The 21703-nt window shown below is 52.6% G+C and overlaps 2 protein-coding genes across 8 annotated transcripts in view; one reads left to right on the top strand and one right to left on the bottom strand.

Moving 5' to 3' along the window:
• Positions 1-3494, top strand: part of CCDC85C (coiled-coil domain containing 85C) — a 74356-nt gene extending 70862 nt beyond the window's left edge. For all 6 annotated transcript variants that reach the window (XM_046010052.1, XM_046010051.1, XM_046010054.1 and 3 more), the window contains one exon: positions 127-3494. In XM_046010052.1, coding sequence (XP_045866008.1) covers positions 127-298 — 172 coding nt within the window. In that variant the 3' untranslated portion in view covers positions 299-3494. The remainder of the gene's footprint in view (positions 1-126) is intronic.
• Positions 3495-3924: 430 nt separating this feature from the next.
• The window catches only part of CCNK (cyclin K), a 29534-nt gene continuing 11755 nt past the window's right edge, over positions 3925-21703 (bottom strand). The window contains exons 2-11 of one of the 2 annotated variants that reach the window (XM_046010049.1): positions 20582-20830; positions 19826-19907; positions 18331-18462; positions 13755-13860; positions 13206-13263; positions 12329-12498; positions 11750-12021; positions 10981-11014; positions 8247-8318; positions 3925-5284 (exon numbers count right to left, since the gene is read on the bottom strand). In XM_046010049.1, coding sequence (XP_045866005.1) covers positions 4659-5284; positions 8247-8318; positions 10981-11014; positions 11750-12021; positions 12329-12498; positions 13206-13263; positions 13755-13860; positions 18331-18462; positions 19826-19907; positions 20582-20778 — 1749 coding nt within the window. In that variant the 5' untranslated portion in view covers positions 20779-20830 and the 3' untranslated portion in view covers positions 3925-4658. The remainder of the gene's footprint in view (positions 5285-8246; positions 8319-10980; positions 11015-11749; positions 12022-12328; positions 12499-13205; positions 13264-13754; positions 13861-18330; positions 18463-19825; positions 19908-20581; positions 20831-21703) is intronic. The other variant, XM_046010050.1, reaches the window with a different exon arrangement.

The raw sequence follows: 21703 nt of genomic DNA, 5'->3' as shown, positions 1-21703 counted from the left end.
TTCCCCTCCGGGCCCCACACTGTGGGGACTTTTTGGGTGATTTTGAGGGGCCCGGGGCAGTGTGGGTGCCCGGGTCAGCAGGTGGGCTCGGGTGGGCTCTGCACTCACAGCTCGCCCTGTCCACAGGTGGTCTGGCGAAAACTCGGGGACGCGGCCAGCTCCAAGCCCTCCATCCGGCAGCACCTGTCTGGGAACCAGTTCAAGGGGCCTTTGTAGGGCTGCTTCTCTGTGGACGTGGACTGGCCCTGCCGGGCGCCCGGGACGAGTCGCAGGCCCCCGTGTTCGTTTCCTGTGGTGAATTGTACATAGGACACTGCCCGCCATGACCCGGCTCCCGGGGGTCCAGCACGCTGACAGCCGGGCCTCCGTCTCCCTCCTCACGCACCAGCACACGGAAGACGAGAGGCTGCCGGCCGTGCCCCATGGCAGAGCGGCCCAGACAGCCTCGTCCCTGCTCTGGGACCCCGCTGCCGGGAGGCGGAAGGCTGTGTGGGGACTCAGGGCCTGGCATCCCAGGCTGGGCCCGGCCTTGGCCGAGGGGCACCTCGTCGAGCCTTCTACCCCCTGGCTGCCGCCCACACTGGACAGAGGCCACCGGCAGCTGAGCGTGACACAGGGGCGCCCCTTCTCACCATCTGCGGCCCGAACCCCCCGCTCACTGAGCCCCGCGGCCCGAGTCGCGGGCAGGGAAGCTCACGGTGTCTGTGACTGGCTGGAGGCCCTGAGGCCCTTCCTCTGGCAGCACTGCCCCCCCGCCCCACGCCCAGCTCCCTGCTGGCAGCTGCTGCTTGGTGTCAGGGTGCTTGCCCCCAGCCCCGAACACATCACTCGCTGCAGAGTCTCCCCTCCCACCCCGGGGCAGGTCGTGCCCTGGCTTTTTGGGTCCCTCCTGCCCAGGACCCGAGGCCTCTCCATCTCTGTGGTTTCACACGATGGGCCAGGGAGCTAGGAGGCTGTGTGGAGAGCCTCTGGGCCGAGCCCCACGCTCTCTCTCCAGATGGGCAGCACCGGGCCGAGCTGGGCCTCTGGTGTCCCCCAGAGCCCGGCCCCAGCCGGGGTCACTGTGGACGGAGCTGCACGGGCTGGCCGGTGGGGGACTTCTGCCCTCTCTGGAAGGAGCCTGACCTGGCTCTGGCTTTAAGTGGCTGTGTGACCTTCAGCAAGTCACTCGGCTTCTCCAGGCCCCTGGCGGGAAGACGAGGTCTCAGGTTCTTTGGGCCGTGCTCACCACCCGAGGCCACCAGCTGGGTTCAGCTCGGGCCTCTGTCCCAGCCCTCGCGCCCGGGCGCTCCCCCTGCTGCAGAAGCCGCTGCTGGCTGGGCCGGCTGGAGCCGGGGACCGAGCGGGGCCCCCTGCCTTGCTGCCTCGTCACAGGTGCTGCCACCTCCCCTCTCTGAGCCTCCGTGTCCGCCACTGAGAAGGGACAGCCTCAGGCCCTCTTCGTGGGGCTCGGGATCAAACGAGACCTTCCGTGCAAATGACCATGTACAAACTACAGAGTGAGACAGAGAAATGTTGAAATTGCTGAGGAAGGTGAGGCCCAGAGGGTGGGTGGTCGGGGCCCATTACAGACGAGCTCACGGATGCTGGGAAGTGGGGGGGCCACCGGCCGTGACGGCTGCTCGCTCCCTCCCGCCACCTCCGCTGGCTGGTGGGGCTTGGCTCCGTGCCTCAAGCACTCGAAGAGCCCAGGAGGCCGCTTTTGCAGTGGGCAGGCCTCATCCAGGCCCGCACGAGGGACGGGGGCCAGGTGAGGGGATGGGGGAGGCCACCCTGTTCCTAGAGCCCCAGGGGGGACTCTGCGCCATTCCCACCGCCCGTTGGCCATCGGCGCCCGTGGGTGAGTCGTACACTCTCAGGGGAAAGGCTTATAGCCCTCCTTGTGCCCAGGGAGTGCTAGGTGGGTTCTGGTGACAGCAACAGGCATGTTCCTCTTGCCCTGGGTGTTACAGGGAGCTCTGGGCCGTCCCTGAAGGGAGCTTGCCAGCAGGTCAGGTGCTCAGCTTCCTCTCACTCGGGGTGTGCATCGCAAGCTAGGGAACGTCCTTGGTCATGGTACCAAGTAGTTCTTGCCCTAGTGGGCAGTGAGCTGGGGGACAGAGGCTCCCCTCTGGATCTTGGAGTCCAAAGAACCACAGAGCAGCCCGAGGTGGGTGGGGGTGGGTGGGTCCATTTTGGGTGGAAGCCACATCTGGGAGCCCCTTTGTCATGTCTGGATCAGGCCGGCCTGGCCACCACTGAACATTAGCAATAAGTCAGGGCCCTGGTATCCGCAGATCTCCTGCACACTGGCCCAGGGAAGAACAGCTTTGAAGGGACCGTCCCTGCCTCGGGAAAGGGGTGGCCCTGTCCGTCATGCTGTGGGGTACCTGGGGGTCAGGTGGGGCGTTTCTGCCTGGTCTTCCTGTGCGCCGTGCAGGCAGCAGAGCCGGGCGCAGACCTCTCCTTCCCACCGCTGCTTGTGTTCCTGAGCCAAGTGTGTGGCGATGGCTTTCAAGGACAGAACTGCACCTGTGACAGTCATCTAACGTAATAAGCTGTTCAAAAAAAAAAAAAAAAAAAAAAAAAGCCAGCAGCGCCTCTGCCTGGCCCCACAGGGCAGGGGTTGGGTGGGTGCAGTGGGAGCCCACAGGCTGGGGAGGATCAGAGGAGCCTCACCGCAGGGACAGCGGGGGGCCAGGCGAGCATGAGTCCCGGCCCTGCCAGCAGCTCGGACGTGCGTCGGGTGACGTGGGGTGATCTCCCCTCTGGAGCCTTAGCTGTGGAAGCTCACGGTCAGGGACAGGTGTTGCTGAACTCGGTGCCCTTTCATAAAGGTCCCTTTACGTTTCATACTCTGATTCTAGATCTTGAAGCCCCGTGTGACATCTGGACTGGGGCTTCAGTTCCCACTGTGATGTCACCCTTCCAGCCTCACCCCAGGTGGCCGAGCCCATCCTGGGATCAGAATCTGCTGAGCACATTTTTTTAGGGTGGCACGTTTTTATCCAAAAGTTATTAGCTACACATCAGTGTTTAAACAGAAAAAGTGACCTTTTTTTTTTTCCTTGGAAACTTGAGAAGAAACAAAATACATACTACTGATTTTTTTTTTTTTTTTAAGGAAACAAGCTAAATGCATGACTGCGGAGCGGTAGAGGTGTATATTTTTCATACTGTGGGTGGGGGGTGGTATTTGTGCTGCTTTCTGGAATCGGGCTGGAACGTGTGGTTCCCGGCCCCGGGCCATCAGCCATGCTGGTTCCTATGGTGGGTGCCCACCCTGAGAACCGGGGCCAGCCCCTCGCCCGGCTCCGGGCGGAGCTGGGAGCTGTGGACCCCTGTGCCCGTTTCTACCTTCCACTGAACCACTTTGATTTGGGGAGAGAAAAAGCGCTAGAACTTTTGATAGTGTGGTAAAAACACTGATTTGAACTATTTTAGTAAAAGGAGTAACAGAAGATTGTGATAGTGTATACTTTGCGCTAGATAAATAAAGGCTCTTTGTAAGCCTCTGTGGTGGGTGCGCAGTGCTTGTCTCGGGTGGGGGGGGGCGCCGGGTAGAGGGCCATAGCCCCGGGAGCACCTCGGGCATGGGGGTTCTGCCCAGTCTTAGAGACCATAGACGGCCACTCAAGGTGCAAGTGGAAAGAAATTTCCAGTCCGAGCCCTCGTGGGACCCAGAAGCCCATCTGCATGGGTGCACGTGAGAGCTTCACACTAGTTTGGAACCACCCGGGTTCCTCCGAGGGGAGCCCATGCAGGCATGGGGCGGGGTAAGAGCTGGTCCGTGAGGGCAGACCCCTGGGGGGCGCTGCCTTGGGTGACATGGGGTCAGGTCTGGGACTTGTGAGGCCAGTGTCCCTCTGCTGCCCGCCCCTCAGCACCCAGGGCCAGGGGGAAGAGCTGCCTCTTGGGGCCCCACCTTCTGTGCGGAAGGAACAAAATGGTCGTTTCACAACGGGTTTATTTGGATAACTGACCGAAGGAGCCGCGTCTGTAACCAAGATGGAATTCACAGTATGCTGTTACATTCACACTTAAAAAATATATCTCTATGTACAGGAATTTGCAAATTGATGTAAACATACATTACTTTCCAAGTACATTTCTTCCTTTCTCTCTGGAAGAAAAAGAACGAAGCCATCCAACAAGGCAACCCCTTCAAAATAAGATCAATACAAAGGATGTAAATATCTCTAAATCAAACAAGTGGTTCGTCTGACCTATTGGGTGTTGGGAAAGAACGTCACAGAATGAAAGCGATGACAACAGCTTGACTTCAGATGGAACTGGACTATTTAAAATGGATTTTCCAGGAAAAATAGGCACTGATTTCTAGAAGGAAATTCACTCCTTACTGAAGCTATTTCTTGAGCCAATATGGCTGGTTAATGTTTTCATGAGTACAAGGAACCCAGTGCAGGACTCCACCAGCTGAGACCGAATGTGTGGTGGGATCGAGACTGGCACTGCCCAGGCTATGCTGAAGGCCGCGGCCCCATTCTCCAGATGTGGAGGACCACCCCAATTTCATCTCGGGTCCGGTCCGTTTCTTCCCATACTGCAGCTCTCTAGCATTAGATAAGGTACCCTGCTGCTTACCCACTTAAACTACTCTTCGAGTTGATTAGAAAAACATTTGTTAAAAAAACAAAGGGGGAAAAAAAGGCATCACGTTATCTCATCCAGGCTGCCCGCCCCAGCCCCCCAACCGGAGGCATGCCGGGTGGGGGGATGGGTGGGGGCACAGGTGGCTGTCCTCCTGGGGGCACAGCTGGGGGTGGGTAGCTGGCAGGTGGCAGGCCCAGGCCTGGAGGAGGGTGAGGGGGGACTGCGTGGGTGGGGGGCAGGCGTGGGGGTGGGGGTGGGAAGTTGGGGTTGTAGGTGGGGGGAGGTGGGGGATAGCCAGGGGTTGGGGGAGGAATGGCAGGTGGGGGGAAGGAGGCTGGGGGCGGGGGCACTGGGGGTGGCGGCGGGTTGGGGGGGTAGACGTGCGGGTGGTAGGGCAGGTGAGCTGGTGGGCCGTAGGCTGGGGGCAGGGCTCCATAGGATGGGCCCTCGGTCTTCATCATGGACTGCAGGCTCTGGTAACCCTCTCCCGACATGTAGGAGCTGGTGGTGGACATCCCGGTCATGTAGCTGGAGGGCGGCGGCGGCGGCGGCCGGTGCGGCAGCGGTGGCGGCTGGTGCACCGGGGCTGGGTGGGCCGGAGGAGGAATCTGGACTTTGGGAAGGTCACTGGCATCCACAGGGCCCGGGGGCTCCGCCTCGCCTAAGGGAGCCGAGAGGGGAGGCTTCCGGTCTGCAGAGGAGAGACAAGTTACTGCCTGGCCCTGGGCTGGCTCCTGGGTCTGCTTGTGCAGGGACATGTCCAGTGAAGACCTCAGGGTGGGGAAGGCCGCCGTGGAAGCCAGGAGCTGCACACAGCAGTTCTCATGCTCTCCCCCACCCTCCCCCACTTTCTCGCCCCCGTTCTAGCGGTGGCAGGGCTGCTGCTCTTCCCCCAGGGCCAACTTCACAGAGAGCAGCGAGCAGCCGTCCCCTCTGTGGCCAGTGCCTGATGCCATCACAAAGGACCCCCCTCCACGCAGCATGGCCGGGTCTCCCTCCCGTGGTCCTCACCACACCGGCCAAGGCAGTGCCTGCAGGGCACGGAGCCCCTCCGGCTAGTATAGATGGGAGCGGGGCCCTTCTTCCTCCTGTCTCTGCCTCTAGAGACCATGAGGCCTGGGCCAGGTCACCCCACTGTCTGCAGCACTGGCAGCGGGCGCAAAGCCTGCGAGCTGGTCAAGTGAATGAGGCAACGTTTAACTAACACAATAAGCAAGTCTCTGACATTCCCGATGAAGCCACCAAAGGAGAAATTCTGGTTCGAGTTTACTAAGAGGAGGGAGATCAGCCCCCAGCGCGTACTCTCTGGGAGCACTGCCGAGCTTTCGGCGGCTGCCCTCCCTGGGGCTTCCCACGCGGCCCCCGGCTCTCTTCGTCCACAGCCTCACTGCACACATTTTCACCTGCCATTCCCCTCTGCATTCATGACCAGACACCTGGACAGGGACAGTGGGGACACGCCACCAGGAGAGGCCAATCACTGATGAAATGTGTTCTCTGGGTAATTCCTATGGCAGCCCAGAGTAAAAGACACATCATAGGAGCCAAGATCTCAGGGTCCAGAGAACACAAGAAAGTGAGGGCCATGAAGGGGCTTCTGGGTCTCCTAGCACTTGGCCTCGTGTGCTCCCTGGAGCTCGGAGCAGCCCCGATTGTACAGACACGGATGTGTCACGTGCCCAGAGCAGCGCTGCGGCATCTGCAGGGCCCTCGCTGCTCTTGCCACGTGAGTGAGGGCAGCAGTTCAGGCTGGCTAGGACATCTCTCACCGACAGCCATGGCCCTGGGGCCTGGCCTGAACGAACCAGCATGCCTAGCCAAGTCAGAAGGTCAGATGTGCCTATGGAGAAATCTGTCTGGGCTCCAGGGCAGGGCCAGTGGCCTCTTAGTTCCGAAGCTGACTAGGGAACACAGAGTATGAACTTGAGGCCTGTGGACAAAGGGCCCACCACCGTGAATTCCTCCTGTGTGTCAGTCCAGGGCGCCTGGGTCCACAACACGCTCGCCCATCTTTGAGATGTCCCTTCCTGTCACACTGTGCTGCTGCCTCTGCAAGTCACCTGTTCACTCGCCTGTCCTCTGTAACCGAACCCGGGATGAGTGCTCTCTCCAGGTACCTGCGCTGCTCTCTTCATCCTCGCTCTGACATCTGCCACCCCGGCCGCCCTCTGAGACATCCCTGGTGACCTGCCTCTTCCTGCTTCCCGCGCCTCATCAGGACCTGCGGCTCCCCGAACCGCAGACAACCTCTGCGATTCTTTTCCATCTGCCTCCCCTCGGCCACAGGCCCCTATGAAGCAGGGATGGGACCTCGCTGGAACGAGCTCCCGTGGCCTGGCCCACCGACCCCTCTGCTTCCACCTCCGCCTTCAGCACCTGCGGCTGCCACACTCCACTGCAGCTCCCACCGCGGCCCTTCCCGCAGCCAAGTCGGCTCCCACCACCTGCCACCGGTGCCTTCAGCCCTCCTGCCTGCTGCCCGTGCTGGGAGCTTTGTGCGAGCTGCGGGGCTCCCGACACCATGCTCAGGCCACCCCTGCCCCACAGTGCGCAGCTCTCCCTGCCTTGGGCTTCCCAGGACCCCACACCTCCTCTCAGCCACACCCCTGGCACAGGCGATGGGGATCCGTGCCTGCTTGCGGAGGAGACGCCACGAAGTACAGAAATGACCCACTGTACGTGTCTTTTTAAGCAGGCTTCATCCCAGACTGAGGACTGTAGGGTCTTTGCCAAAGTAGCAAATGATGCCCCTACTTTCCCAAATCTTCCAAAGTGCTCGGGCTGACCATAAGCAGAAAGAAACAGAACGTGTGGAACCTCTGCCACAGGCACACGGCGCTGGGAGCCCAAGGGCGAGCCGCTGGGTGAGGTGGGCTGGCCCAGCACCGCTCAGAACACACACAACTCCTGCCAACCCCACTGCCTGCTCCACCCTCCAGAGCGCTGTCCCAGGAAGAGAATGCGACATCCCTTACACGGCTTCTCCTCCAGGTTTACACGGCACCAAGGAAGCTTCCTGGTTCCCTCCCTGAGTGCCGGGCGGGAACTCCTCACGCTTCATTCTCCACTCGACTCTGAGCAATTGCTCATTCCTCCAAATGTACCCAGACGGCATCCCGCCACCAGGAGGCAGAGCGAGAGAGACTGGGGTCTAAGACCTACAGCAATCCTGCCGGGTCAGTGTTCCTTAGCTGTCAGGGCTTTGTCTTCCTGAAGCTGATTCTGCATTTATCCTGCGTAGTTTGGCCTTTCTACACATGACAGGCCAGAGAATATCCAGATACACCTGGAATTTATAACATCCTCCAAAGATCTGGTTTGTGCACCATTTTTTGAAAGATACTTGGTCACTATCTTCTTTTAAAATTTTGGCTTACCAAGTCTCCCTTCTACAGACTTGTCCCAGGCCTTCCCAAGTCAGCCCTTTGAAAGAGCAGACGGGGGGCACCTGGGTGGCTCAGTGGGTTAAAGCCGCTGCCTTCGGCTCAGGTCATGATCTCAGGGTCCTGGGATCGAGCCCCACATCGGGCTCTCTGCTCGGCGGGGAGCCTGCTTCTCCCTCGCTTTGTCAAATAAATAAATAAAATCTTTAAAAGAAAAAAAGAGCAAACTGAAAGGCCGGCCCTCCCGCACTGCTTTGAGCAGACACTTACCTGGCGGTGGGTGGGCCGGAGGCAACGGAGGGTGAGTGGTCTCAATTTTGGGGATTTTAGGTGGTGGTGGTTCTAAAAAAGGAAAAGGATATTGAAAAACAACTTATATTTTCTCATGTGAATAAACATGTCATAGAAGACAAAAAGGAAGAAGAAAAAGGGAAATGTGCCATTCAGAAATTTCTTTGGGGAAAAAGAACCAACATGACCAAGGCTTTAGGGAACTTGAGGGAGGCCTCAGCAAAACCATTAGGTGCTAATCCTTTCACCAGAACCAAACAAGTCTAACACACATCCTCGACCCCAAATAATCAGCTTGTTGGCTTCTCAGCGCCGTTTCCACATCTACCCAACTTCCCTGCTGACGGTCCCGGACAAGGCCTTCCAACAATGAGAGAAGCAGAGTACCATCTCAGCTATGGGGTGCGTCTGTCCACCGGGTCTACAGGACAAGAGGACAGTCCTGTCATCCAGCCCCGAGGGCTCACGGGAGAAACCACCACCTGTGTATTTTTCATTGGGCACATTTTAAGTCTATTTTCTTCCTCACAGACACATGCTCCCATCGGCAGCATGTCAGAAGCAGGACATTAAGGATGTCAGGAGAGACCCAGAGGCTGCAGGCCACCAGCAACCACAGCGACAACACTAAGCCAGGCTACACCAAGCCCGGTATCTGGGGTTTATGAGGGTAGGGAGTAGGGAGAGTACACCTCATGGGAAAAGAACTCCCGCCTTTGTGCTAGCTTGTACGTTTTGACGCTTTCTTCCAGAAACTCACATTATTCTGGCTTCTACACTGTTCTGATAGGATTCTGCTCTAGCGTCGCTGAGCCTGTCCTGCTTCCTCTGTTCCAAACAGGCCGAATATTCAAAGTTCGGGGATATGTCTGTCTGTATTCGCTTTCTGGGGGATCAAATCCCCTCTCCTCTAGGTGGATGAACTGTAAATCTATGCCTCTAGCTGCTCTCTCTCCTGAAGCCGTGGACCTGACTTCCGAGCTCCACCCAGCAGCTCACATGATGCCTTCCCCACCTCTGCTGTGACCGCGGTCACTGTCACATCGGATGCCCACCTGCGACCCTGCCCCCCCAAGCTGAAGCTGTCTAGATCAGTGCTGCCCCCAAAGAGAAGAGCCACACTTGTGATTTTAAATTTTCTGGGAGTCACTTTTCACAAAAAGATGTGAATTAATTTAATATTTAACCTAATGTATAAAAATTTGATCACTTCAGTGTGTAATCAACATAAATATTCATCAGTAAGAGTTTTTACACTTTTTTTCTTGGTAATGCTTAGAAATCTGGCGTGTATTCTGCACTAAGGACACACCATGATTTGGGATGGCCACACTTCCAGGGCTTGAAACCCGCCTGCGGCTAGTCGCACGGGGCAGACAGCTTGGTCAAGGTCCTACCTGCAGGCTGTGTCTACACCCTTGGTTTGTGGGCCCTAGGCCGTTACCCTGACTGCCCTCACCATATCTCATTCAGAGACCTGTGAGCGCCTCCGCGTTCCCAACCATCTGTCCTGTAACTGCCGCCAGCAAATTTTCTAGAAGGAACTCAGACTTTGCCGCTCTCCTGCTCAAAGATCTTCGGTGGCTCCCACTACCCATGCAAAAACCCACACTCCCCCACATGGACTCCGGTTCCAATCACGCTCTGAGTCCCAGCAGAGCTCCTCCCTTTTACCTCTTCATATTCTAGTAAGACCCTCCCTCTCCACCTGTTCCCAGCTCCTGTGCCCACCTGCATCCTTCCACCTACAGGCTCAACCCCCCAGCTCAGCTCCAGGTGCTCAAAGGCCAGTCCTCCTCCAAGGTCACCACTGGCTTGTTTCTGCCTTATATAGCACACCAGCTCAGCTCAATGTATATCTATATGGCAAGAAGCACAGCCCCATCTTGGGTCTCACACTTACTTTCTGCCCAGATGGAGCAGAAGAAAAATTCACCTGTACTGAACTCAGCACTTCCCCAAAGACCCTGAGAGAAATGTAGCTTTATTATAACTTGGAGATCTCACAACAGTTCAATAAATCATTCACTGAGCTCCCACCCTGGAACTAAGCAAAAGAGAAATAGAAATGAGTAAACACTGTTGTGCCTTCCATGAGTTCAGCACATCAAGGCCCATGACACATGGACAAATGCTTCTAGGTTTCTGTTCTATGATCTTCTAGATTTTACTTGCCCTTTCCATTTGTTTCCAATGTAGAAACAAATTAACCAACTTTGGGCTCTACAAAAAAACCCCAAACCTAAACCTAAGCTGTGTTTAAAAGAGGTCTGGCCCACATAAGCAGCAGGGCTGGGCCACAGGGTGGTTCTCTGGGCAACAGCACCGCCTGTCACTGCCATCCTGTCCGCCCACCACTCTGCCACTTGGTGTTCAAGATGGGGACCCCAGGCCCGTTACTGTCTACCGCGGTGGGCTGAACCAAACCTCCAGAAAGGAACACTGCTGCAACCCTCCTCCCTCATTCGTGACCACATGTGTATACAGGCTACTAAGTACACTTTTATCGCTGCTCCTATTTTTGGATAACTTTGGTCTGAATACAATCTGAACACACAGGGCACTTATCCTGGCAGGCAGGGTGAAGTTTTCGATGGACCGTAACGATAAATTTTAAGGACAATCTAAATCTTGCAGAAACGTTAACTAAGAATTTGAAGTTTTGATAAACGGACATAAAAACTAAAAAAGGCCCCTTAGAAGAGGAAGTTACCTGCTGCTTTGTTCTCTTCTTTGGGAGAAACAACCTGTTACAAGAGATGATACACATGTGTTAACCAAAAGTGGGGGTGCAGGGAGAAGAACAGATGACCCAGGACCTAACGAACTCGCAGCAACAGCTGCTCCGGCTCCAGACAAGACCCAGCTCTGGCTTAGAGCTGCAGGGCAGAGACACCTGAGAAACCACCCTCTACTTCCGTCCTCCTTCCCTTTCCCGGGTCAGACGGGACCCCCGAGGATTTCCAATAGTGGCTTCCGAACAGCACGAAGTTGCAGGGCCTCTGATGCGCTGGCCTAAATTCGAAGAGTGGTTTGCTGACATGTGTCTGTCCCTTATGGTCTCTTCTACTGGCCAGGCTGTTGCTGTGGGGAGAAACTTCCACAAACTCTCCGCATCACTCAGAGCACCAAACAGAAAAGCCAGAGAGACTGGAGACACTGATGTTAGCAGGTAGCACACAGATGTGACACCCTGCCGGTCAGCGGGACACACACACACATGCATACACACACACACACGCAGGCAGCGGTGGCTGGAGCCCTCCCCGGCTGCCTGTGGCCCCCCCCCCCACCGCAGTTGTCAGGCTCCCTGTGGATATGCAGCCAGAAGGAGAGGTCAGGGGTCCCCCTGGCTCAGTGTCCTGCACCGCACAGATCATGTCCTGATCTTCAGAAGATCACAAGAGGGACTGCTCGGTTGTGGGGTTGGCTATTCCCCCACCCCACAGCTGGCCGCTCCCGGGGCCGCCTGGCCCACTCACCACGGCTCGCTTCGCTGGGCGGGGAGGACTGGGCTGCGGGGACGGCTTCTTGGGCTGCGGGGCCTGCTGCGGCGGGGGCTGTGGGGCGGGCGGCTGTGCGTCCTTCTGCTGTGGCTGGGGCGGGTCGGGGCCTTGAGGCGGCTGCGGCGGGGGCACTTGTGGCACCTGCGGCGCAGACTGCAGAGGTGGGGGCTGCTGCAGCTGGTGGGCTGTGTGATGAGGCATCTGTTGCTTTCCTTGTGAGTACAGATCCAGGATTTGGTGGCAGATGTCTGAACGGTGGACAACAACCACATCTGTCACAAGTTCATCTGCCTAGGGAAAAATCACCCCATTTCCCCCTCAGCTAGGATTCCCCTACAGGGACCGATGAGACGGGATCACCTCTGCAATTCTCCCAAACTCTGCTGTGCGCCGTGTGGGCAGAGCGGCTGTTAGGAGAGAACTGAACTAACACGGTGCTTCTGAACAACGGCTTACATTTACCGATGTGGGGAATTCCCTTCTTGGGACTTGAGGCTGACAGAGAAGGATCCCCCAAACACGGAACCCCCTCAGGAAAGCCCAGCATGCCAGTACCTTCCAGAACGTCCACAGGGACATCCTGCACAAACTGCTCCCACCATCTCCTATACATGGGTTTGGAGGTCCATTCTTGTATTTCGAATTTGCACAAACGTCCTGCGAGATACATCACTGCCACTGCTATGATCTCTGGTTCCCACTGCAGTGACAAGGTCGTGCAGAGACTAGTGGGACAAGAAAAAGGGGTGACGTGACTTGGAGCAAACAGCTATGTTATCCAATGAATGGAGAGCAGATGCCACACGCAAGGTCAGTTTGCTTACTCCTCTCTAAACGACCACATAGAGAATCAGAAATAAAAGCAGCAAGTTTTAAGTCTTCTAAAGGTACCAAAGTAAGTCACGTTAGCCACAGTTACTAATACGTTCTTTGAAGAATCAGAATGCTAGAACGTTAAAAAATTGCTGTACCACGAAATACAAATGAACAAGCCTAGGTTCGTCAAACTTGAAGTCCTTGTCACTGAGCTGTGCTTTCAAATGACAGCAGCTCCACACACAGGCCGGCCATCCCCACACACCGCCTCACTGGACCTCACTGAATGGCAAGGCTCTAAAACCATTTTATAAGGAATTCTATTTGTGCAGAACCAAACGGGTTCTAAGTATTTCGCTGTCACAATTCTCTGGTGTTCTGGACTATGTTTTAAATTGGGGATGACATTTTTGCTTCTTCTATCCAGACATGGCCGTGCATCCCTCTGCTGGGAGGCCGGATTCCTGGACGCTGGCCCCATCTCTGCCATTAGCCGGCCCTTCAGGCTGGGTGAGTCAGAGTCCTCGGCACAAACTAGGGAGCTTGGATTCAATCAGCCATAAAGTCCCTGCCTATTTTAAGAACTACAGTTAGATCGACACTTGAACACATGTACCTGTCATTTACAAATGTCCATGCCATCTGAACCAACTTCTGAATTTTGTTTTTATCACCTAGAAACAGGGAGAAAAAGGCAAATTAGTAGTGATAACAAGCGTGAGAGAGCAGAAAAAGCAGCACTTAGTTCAAATCCACTCTGCGCTCAGCACCGTCCCAACACAGTAAAGGGCTGCTGCCTGGGAACGAGGGCACACGAGTGGGTGTGAGTCCTATCTGCCCTCTTCCCACACGACCTGCGCTGAACCACCGCTTCTGGGAAGCCTGCTCCCAGGCAGATTTTATTAGGCTATTTAAAAAGTTCTGACTCATTTTCCTGCCTCCTATCACTTGGCAACTGAATCGCAGAATCTGTCTACAGCTGACAGGAAGAGGTACTAACAGCTACCGTTCCGGGCTGTCTGGGAGCCTGATGTCCCGGGCACGCCCGCTCACACACCCAACTCTTCTGCTTTCCTCTTTCGAGAAGCATGATCTGAACGCCGCCAAGTCATTATAAAGACTCGGTTTCACAGTGACAAGTTCTTCAAGCACCTTTGCCCCTTACCTTTGAGTTGTTTTGCATATTTGAGGAGGAACTGGTATGGGTGTTCCACCTGTAGATCAAACTTTATGGTCTGGAGTAGGATTCTCTCCAGGACCATCACTTCTTCCTAAAAATAAAATAACGACTGTTGGGATATGATTGCCATCACAGGTCTGAAGCCACATTCAGCTTTCCCACTTCTTCCCCTCTAGCTCGATCTTGGTGTCTCTTTTTCATTCCTCTCTCCTCTGCCCTCCCAGGCTTTCACCTTGCTCAGAGACAAAGAGAAATTCTGAAAAGAACTAAAAGGAGGAAGATGAAACAATCGAAGTTGGTTTTTTAAAAATACTGAAAACATTCTTAGGAATATTATATTTAATCTTTAAACGATTTTTTTTTTAAAGATTTTATTTATTTGACAGAGATCACAAGGAGGCAGAGAGGCAGAGAGAGAGGAAGGGAAGCAGGCTCCCTGCTGAGCAGAGAGCCCCATGTGGGGCTCGATCCCAGGACCCTGGGATCACAACCTGAGCCAAAAGCAGAGGCTTTAACCCACTGAGCCACCCAGGCGCCCCAAAAGATTTTATTTTTTAAAGTCATCTCTACACCCAGCATGGGGCTCAAACCAAGAGTTGTAGGCTCCCCCAACTGAGCTTCCCAGGCACCCCGGAAATGTCATTATTCTCCATATACAAGCCTCCCTTTACAAAGCAGACCTTCACTTTATAGACAATTTAACTTTAGTTTCTTTCCAGACTTCCATCAAAACCCACAATCCTTCAGGGATTTCTACTGAAAACTTGAAGCAAAGAAGCAATGACGATGCCGCAGATTCACGCAAACCCAGACTCAGTATCTGATGCGCACGTACATAGCATGTGTGTTCTTACAGACTCTGTCGTCACTTCCTCCTCCAGCAACCTACATTCGTGACCTGTCCACACACACAAAACCTTTTCTGACTACTCGTCTGCTTGTCTCCTTCTGTCAGAGGATCAAAGGAATGTTCTGTTTGGAAGGGAGGGTGCAATCATTTACCCTTGTTTTCGCATGTCACCCCCTACGTACTTTTTAAGTGCAATTTTCATTTTCCTGTTTCCAGAGGACAGTTCTTCTTCAGTCTTATTAATGACTTGGCTCTCACACGGGCTTTGGTGGAGGTTGTGGGGCAGCACCTGAGGGTCTACACGGGGTGGAGGCACGTGGTCCTCCCAGGAGTCGCGAGAACGATGCCTGTCTCACATAGGAAAGGAGCTTCCTATACAGCACAGGTGGGACAAAGGCTGAAATCACTCATTCTGGAAACGTCCCTGACAGCGGCGGCCACTACTTTGGTTCCAATAATGAACTTCATTTTTTATTTTTAGAGAGGGAAAGAGAGTGTGCGTGCATGAGTGCAGGGAGGGGCAGGGGGAGAGACGGAGTCTTAAGCAGGCTCCGTGCTCAGCGAGGAGCTGATGCAGGGCTCGATCCCACAGCCCGCAGATCACGACCTGAGCTGAAATCAGAGTTGATGCCTAGCTGACTGAGCCACCCAGGCGCCCTTCCAATAATGAACTTCTTGATGGCATTGTCCTTGGGCACACAATGGGTGCAGCTCGTGTGGTGAACAGGCTGCACGTGGCCACGGTGCTTTTCGGCACAACACTGTTCCTTCTTTTGTTGGTCATCTTGGCAGTAATGACTCGTGGCAGCCCCCCACACTTCATTTTAGTATCGTTTCACTTAGTATCAGTCCAGAAGAAAAGGAAGCTATCAGTGTTCTGACCGGGAACTCATCAGGTCCTAGGACAATTTAGGGAAAATGGAGATTTTTAACTTTGAATCTTCTTTATCAAACATTTATTGGAATTTTTTCATTCCTTCAGTGGTTTTAAGTTCCTTCCCTCAGCTCCCATGGTTTCCACAGTTTCTTACAAGGCTTCATTCTGGACATTTTATTTTACTGTTGCTGTTGTAAATGGACTCTCCCCTTTCACTGTGCTGAGGAACTAGTTAACACCCACAAATAGGTCCTTCCTGAGCCCAGCCTCTGTGCAGCCTGGCCACACTCGGCACTGAGGACAAGGTGCATCCCAGTCAATGTGGTCTGCGCCGACAATGACTTGTTTACACCTCGGAAGACAGGGCTTGGTAGAGGCCCGAAATCCCATCACCAACAGGTGCACAAGTCCATTAAGCCCAGAAAGAGAAGACGAGCCGGGAACGGCTTTCACACTGAGGTCTGGCCTCACTTGACAGAACACAGACGGTTCTCTCAGGTTAGCTATTCCGAGCAGCATGGCAGGACCAAAGTTCCTCTACCCTAGCGCCACAAGCACTCTCTCAAGAAAGCTTTCTACCATCTCAGAAATTTCCCCACAATATAAAACATCCTGCTAACCCTGGTGTGTTTTTGCCTGGTTTTGTCACTACCTGTTTCCCAGAAGTCTCACCATGACTTCTCAATTAGAAACAGTCTTTCACCAAGTGTACCTACAGGTTTGGAGGCTGTGGCCCATACAGTATTACAGGATAGCCCGAGGCCCGGCCTCCCTTTATGTCTCCAATATGCAAGTAATGGGGTAATGATAGGTCTGTGTGCAGCATCCTTCCTCAGGGAATCTTCCCTCAGCCCCACAACACCTGTCTGGGGGGACCTGTCCAGGCTCCCAGGTTGAATGCCCTCACTGCACTATTAAATAATCTTTTTATAGCATTCACCACAGCTCATAATCAGACAGTTATGGGATTATTTCATTAAAATCTATCTCAACTCCACTATAAAATGCTCAAGAATGGCAAAGGCCACGTCTATTTTGCCACCTGTTTTAGGTCTAGTGCCTCACACAGTGCCTGGAATAAGTATTTGCTGAACACATGAGAAATTAATACGATGGGGGGGGAGGGGAACCACACAATTGAAGCAAAGCTAATTAAGACAAAAACATCCCACACAAGCCACAATCTTCTTTTTCCTAATTGCTTAACTGCCTCCCCCAAATAACGGGCCTGCTCACTCTCCTCTCAAGTGAAGGAAATGTCCTCCACGGTGGCTTCACTGCTCCCAGGTCCAGGGTACTTTCCCGTAGCCTTGTACTCCAAATCGTTTCTGGGGAGACTGTGCATGACAGGAAAAGAGGGGCAGGATTCAAAGCCCCTTTGTCCACTTGGGACAGCCTGGGCCCTGCTGTAAAAGTCTGAATAGCACGGCCATTCCCCTCTTCCCAACATCTGGAGCCCCGGAGCTGCAGACCCTCTACCTCACTCTGTATGACCAGGTCCTGGTTTCTGGGTCTGAAAGCAGAGTGAGTGGGTAAAGGCTGAAGTCAAAGGGGACTTCTCCAAAGGCACCTAGGATAATCAGTGTGCTGCACATGCCCATAACACGTTCCCACAGCCGTCTGCTGCGGCATCAGAATCAGACACCCACAGGGATCTGACGGTTACTTTACTTCTATTAAATTGCATTTTGATCGTTGTTAGCAAGAATTCCTAACAGACTGACATTTTCAAAAACAGGTGAATAGATTTATAAATCAGTACAAGGAACAGAGTTAGCCACACTGACAGTACTTACAGTTGTGAGTACTCATTGCAGCCACAATATATGCAAAAGCATTCTGAGCCTCTGTTACCTCCTTGAAGCAAGGAGAACGAACACGTTTTAATACACACACCTATCAGCACTGCTTGGCAGACAGCGGTGTCTACCGTGGCGGGCAACAGCAGCGCGGGAGGAAAAGCAAGAGCGGACGGGGCTGAACTTCCCTGCCCTGGTCAGCTCTGCCCTACCTGCGCTTTGAGTCTGTCACCGTTCAACAAGCAGCTGCTGAGTGCCCACCCTCTGTGCCAGGCGCCAGGCAAAACAGACATGGTCTTCGCTCTCACAGATCTTACAGTTGACAAGCGGGCAGTTCTCTGCATGATTATCTGATGAAAATCTATCCCACCACCAGCTGCAATCCCTGTCGTGAAGGGTGACGCACAGGAGCTGTAAGGGTTACAATGGGGGGACCCTGGCCAGAGTCAAGGATGGAGGAAAACTGCTCCTGGGCTCTGACAGTGGCCTTCTTAGACCTAATGACAGCACAGGTACACCTATCTTAGTACCATTTCCTGAAACCGTCAGGGGCTGTGGGGAAGGGACAGTCTCAATAGCAGTGTCTCGGTGTCTGAAAATAGCAGCAAATGTTAACACTTGCCAATATTCTTAGGAAGCAAAAAGACACACAGCATAGGCAGAGCCAAGTGCATGTCCTTCTATCATCTGTACTTTCTGCCTGCCCAGAGGCTGGCTGGAGATGGGGCCCTGCCATCATTGCTGAACTGAAGAAACCAAACCACTTCTGGGTCTAGGAGTGCTAATGGTCCGGAGGGGACTTCTGTGCATATCCAATGTGCTTGGGCCCCCCAAAGTACCCAGCATGGTGCATTAGCAAGTGCTTTAAATGTAGGCCCCATTATCTTCCTTCCTCTGACAGAAGCAAGCATGGGCACCCTCTGCATAGGGCCCCAGGGCTCAGGGGACTGGCACATCCAGGGGCCACACAAGGAACTTTACCGCAACGCCACTATGAGAAATCCAGATTTGAAGGCAAGAAGTTAAGATTCTTACCTTTGGGTCATCTCCAAACTGGCCAAACTGTACATCATTTAATAAGCTACGAGCTGTTTTGATGATATCTTTACATTTTTTTGGCGTTTCTTCTACTTTCCCAGCCAGAAAGAGACAACAGGCTCCCGTCACCTAAAACGGAGACAAAATCTCTTGAGATACTGTTAACAAAACTCACAGAGAAACAGAAGCAAGGATTTTTGGCCTTCCCAATTTGACTTCATAAATTATTTTAAATCTAATTTTCTAAAGAAAACAACATGTAAACAAAGTAGATGGCAGGAAGGAGAAGACTCACAGGAACAAACTGTCATTTTATATCGCAGTCTTAAAGATAATGGCTCCCTGAATAGTGAGCTTTGCTGCAGAAAAAGAGCACAATAAATGCTTGTCCTGTGGAATCCATCTTGACACCACTGCCCACACTTTCTCTCCCTGCTGCAGCTGCCCGGACCCCCATGCAGGCCCTACACCACTGGCCTCTCGCTGCTCGGCTTCTGGCTGTTCTCTGCCTGCGCCTGCCTCCTCGGCACACCCCTGTCCATGGGACCCTGAGCGCAGTGGGTGTCAGACGCTGTGTGGGGCAGCAAGCTGATTCTGCTACAGGCTCCTTCCCCTAGAACTTCACAAACTAGTGTGGAAGACGTGTACAAAACTCAGTAAAATTGTAAGAGGAAGGATCTCCAACAGGTGAATTTCCTGGTAAGACTTCTGTCGTCTTCCTCCTGAAATTCTTCCGTACCTTCACAGTCTACCTACTGAAGCCAGATTTCCCTGGTCGGGCTTTCAAGGCTCACTGTGGGCTGATCCATCTTACCTCTCCACCATTCCCCTCCTGCCAGATGGACCCCTGGCTGGGCTGACACTGAACAGCATGCTCCCTGGTGTCTAGGCTCATGCCAGCTTCTGTTGGACTAACTGCTCTGCCCCATTTTGGCATGTCTACGCCCTACTTGCAGTCAAGGCTTACCTAATTGCCGGCAACTTCTCACTGGCATTTTCCCCTAATCCCTCTAAAAGGTAATTAACCTCTCCTTTGAATTACCTCTCCTATGGCTTCACTATTGACCATGTGTTCTGTACATGTCACACTATGTATCCTGGCTACTTGAGGAGGTTCCCTGACACTCCAAAGAGTATAAGACATACGGCATTTTTAAGGAGTAACTAAAGAATGAGTGATATGGCATAAAGAACTTCTCTTCCATCTTAGCCTTTTTTAGTGGGGTCTCAATTATAAGCCCAAATTTACCTTGTGAAAGGTAAGAAGGAAGTAGACAATATGATTATGGTCCACAGTGGCCTAAATAAAAAAAGATTTAAATATAGCTAATTGGAAAAAAACCCTCCCAACTTGATTGCTTATAGATAGCATGTATTATATAAAAACAAATACTTTCTGGAAAAACAGAGTAAAAAGAGACTATAACCAGTCCACTAAACTATGAAAATAATAACATGTGATAGAAAATTATAATAAAACTCAAACACTTACATATCTTGGGAATTGCTTGAAGGAATGAAACATATAGAAGCGATGAAAATAAATTATTCCAGTTGCCAGGGTATCATAGTGACTGTTGTTCTGGTTAAGTACTTTACCAAGAATTTTTATTGGTTATGTTTTTAGTTAAAAGTAGAAAAATAAAGACAAATAATAAAAACAAACTCAGTGTTAAAGTACATACTATCTGTGGCCAAGTGGGCCGAGGGGATCTTAGGGTGTGAGACACAGCAACCGGCGAGTTTAAGTTTACACTTACAACAAGGCCGGGCTTCACCTTCCTTTAGGTACACTTCTACTACAGTCACTGGGCCTGGTGGCCACTCACTCAACAGCGAACTCTACACATTTAAATGATAAACGGGAAACAGAAAATCCCGGAAGAGCCAAGTAAATGAGAAGTAACATTTAAATAAAAATATTTAAGGGCACCTGGGTGGCTTAGTCATTAAGTGTCTGCCTTCGGCTCAGGACATGATCCCAGGGTCCTGGGATAGAGCCCCCCATTGGGCTCCCAGCTCTGCAGGAGGCCTGCTTTACCCTCTCCCACTCCCCCCCTACTTGTGTTCCCTCTCTGGCTGGCTGTCTCTATCAAATAAATAAAATCTTAATAAATAAATAAAAATTTAAGAACTGTTTCAGTACAGAGACAGTACTATATACTTTGTCTATAATATCTAATTTAATTCTTGGTGGCGGTGTGGTGGGGAGCCTGTCTATAACAGATTCCAGGGAAACTCAGGATACAGTCCCAAGCGTGTGCCCACATCGAAGATGAACCGAGCCCCCTCTCGGCGGTACCGGGCCTCAGTGGCTGGATCGAGTCCTTCCAGCTGTGAGGGTGTGTGAGCCAAGTCTTTCTTATCCCAGTACCAACATGGTTTTGTGTGGTCCAGGTTTGCTGAGGTTACTGAAGGGCTTGAATTTTCTTTATTCTCCTTCATTTATTGAAGTAGACTTGTTCTTTCCAAAAGATTTTCTGAAAATGTTAGAACCCTAAAAGAGAAGCAACAGCAAAGCAGGAAAGGAACTTTCCATATTAAACAATCCCGATTATTATGAACAGTCTACAGTCACAGATTATACTTAAGTTTGGAACAAAATTTCCCAGCGAGGCAACACTACTGAATGATACAAGCCCAGGTTCACCTCCAAAGCCAATTTAACACCTAAGTGACCCACAGGATAATAAATTCCAAATTTCATGGTAGCTTATAAGGAAAAGCATTTCTGTCTCATGTTCCTTCTGCCTTTCTTCAGTAGACCCAATCCCCTCACGCTGGTCTAGTTCTGTTCCTCAGTAAAACCTAGGCTTGTCTTACCCCACTAAAAAGACTTATGCTTTAAAATTATCCATCTCTTCCATTTACCACCCAATCAAAAATTTTTCTTTTTTGGTTTACTTCCTTTCACTTAGAGCCACCCGAGGGGTGCCTGGGTGCTCAGTCATTAAGCATCTGCTTTCTCAGGTCATGATCTCAGGGTCCTGGGATCGAGCCCCACATCAGGCTCCCTACTCAGCGGGAAGCCTGCTTTTCCCTCTGCCACTCCCCCTGCTTGCATTCCCTCTCTTTCGCTGTGTCTCTCTTTAGCAAATAGATAAAATCTTTAAAAAAGAAAGAGAAAAAGAAAGCCACCAGATTGGATGATTTCAGATCTGCATGAGTCACTGAACTGAGCAGTACAAATCAGGTATGGGTGCAGTGATTTTGAGGGAGCGGATGGAAAGAGGTGGACCACAAGGGAAGGATGAGTTCCTTTAATATGTTCTAGATTTCTCATCCTCTTTTTCTCTTAAAGTGTCAGCTGGGGTGCCTGGGTGGCTCAGTGGATTAAGTGTCCAACTCTTGCTTTCATCTCAGGTAGTGA

Source organism: Meles meles, chromosome 6 (genome assembly GCF_922984935.1).
Source record: "Meles meles chromosome 6, mMelMel3.1 paternal haplotype, whole genome shotgun sequence".
Taxonomy (NCBI): Eukaryota; Metazoa; Chordata; class Mammalia; order Carnivora; family Mustelidae; genus Meles; species Meles meles.
The sequence above is the reverse complement of the archived record's forward strand: the minus strand, read 5'-3'. Positions and strand labels throughout refer to the sequence as shown.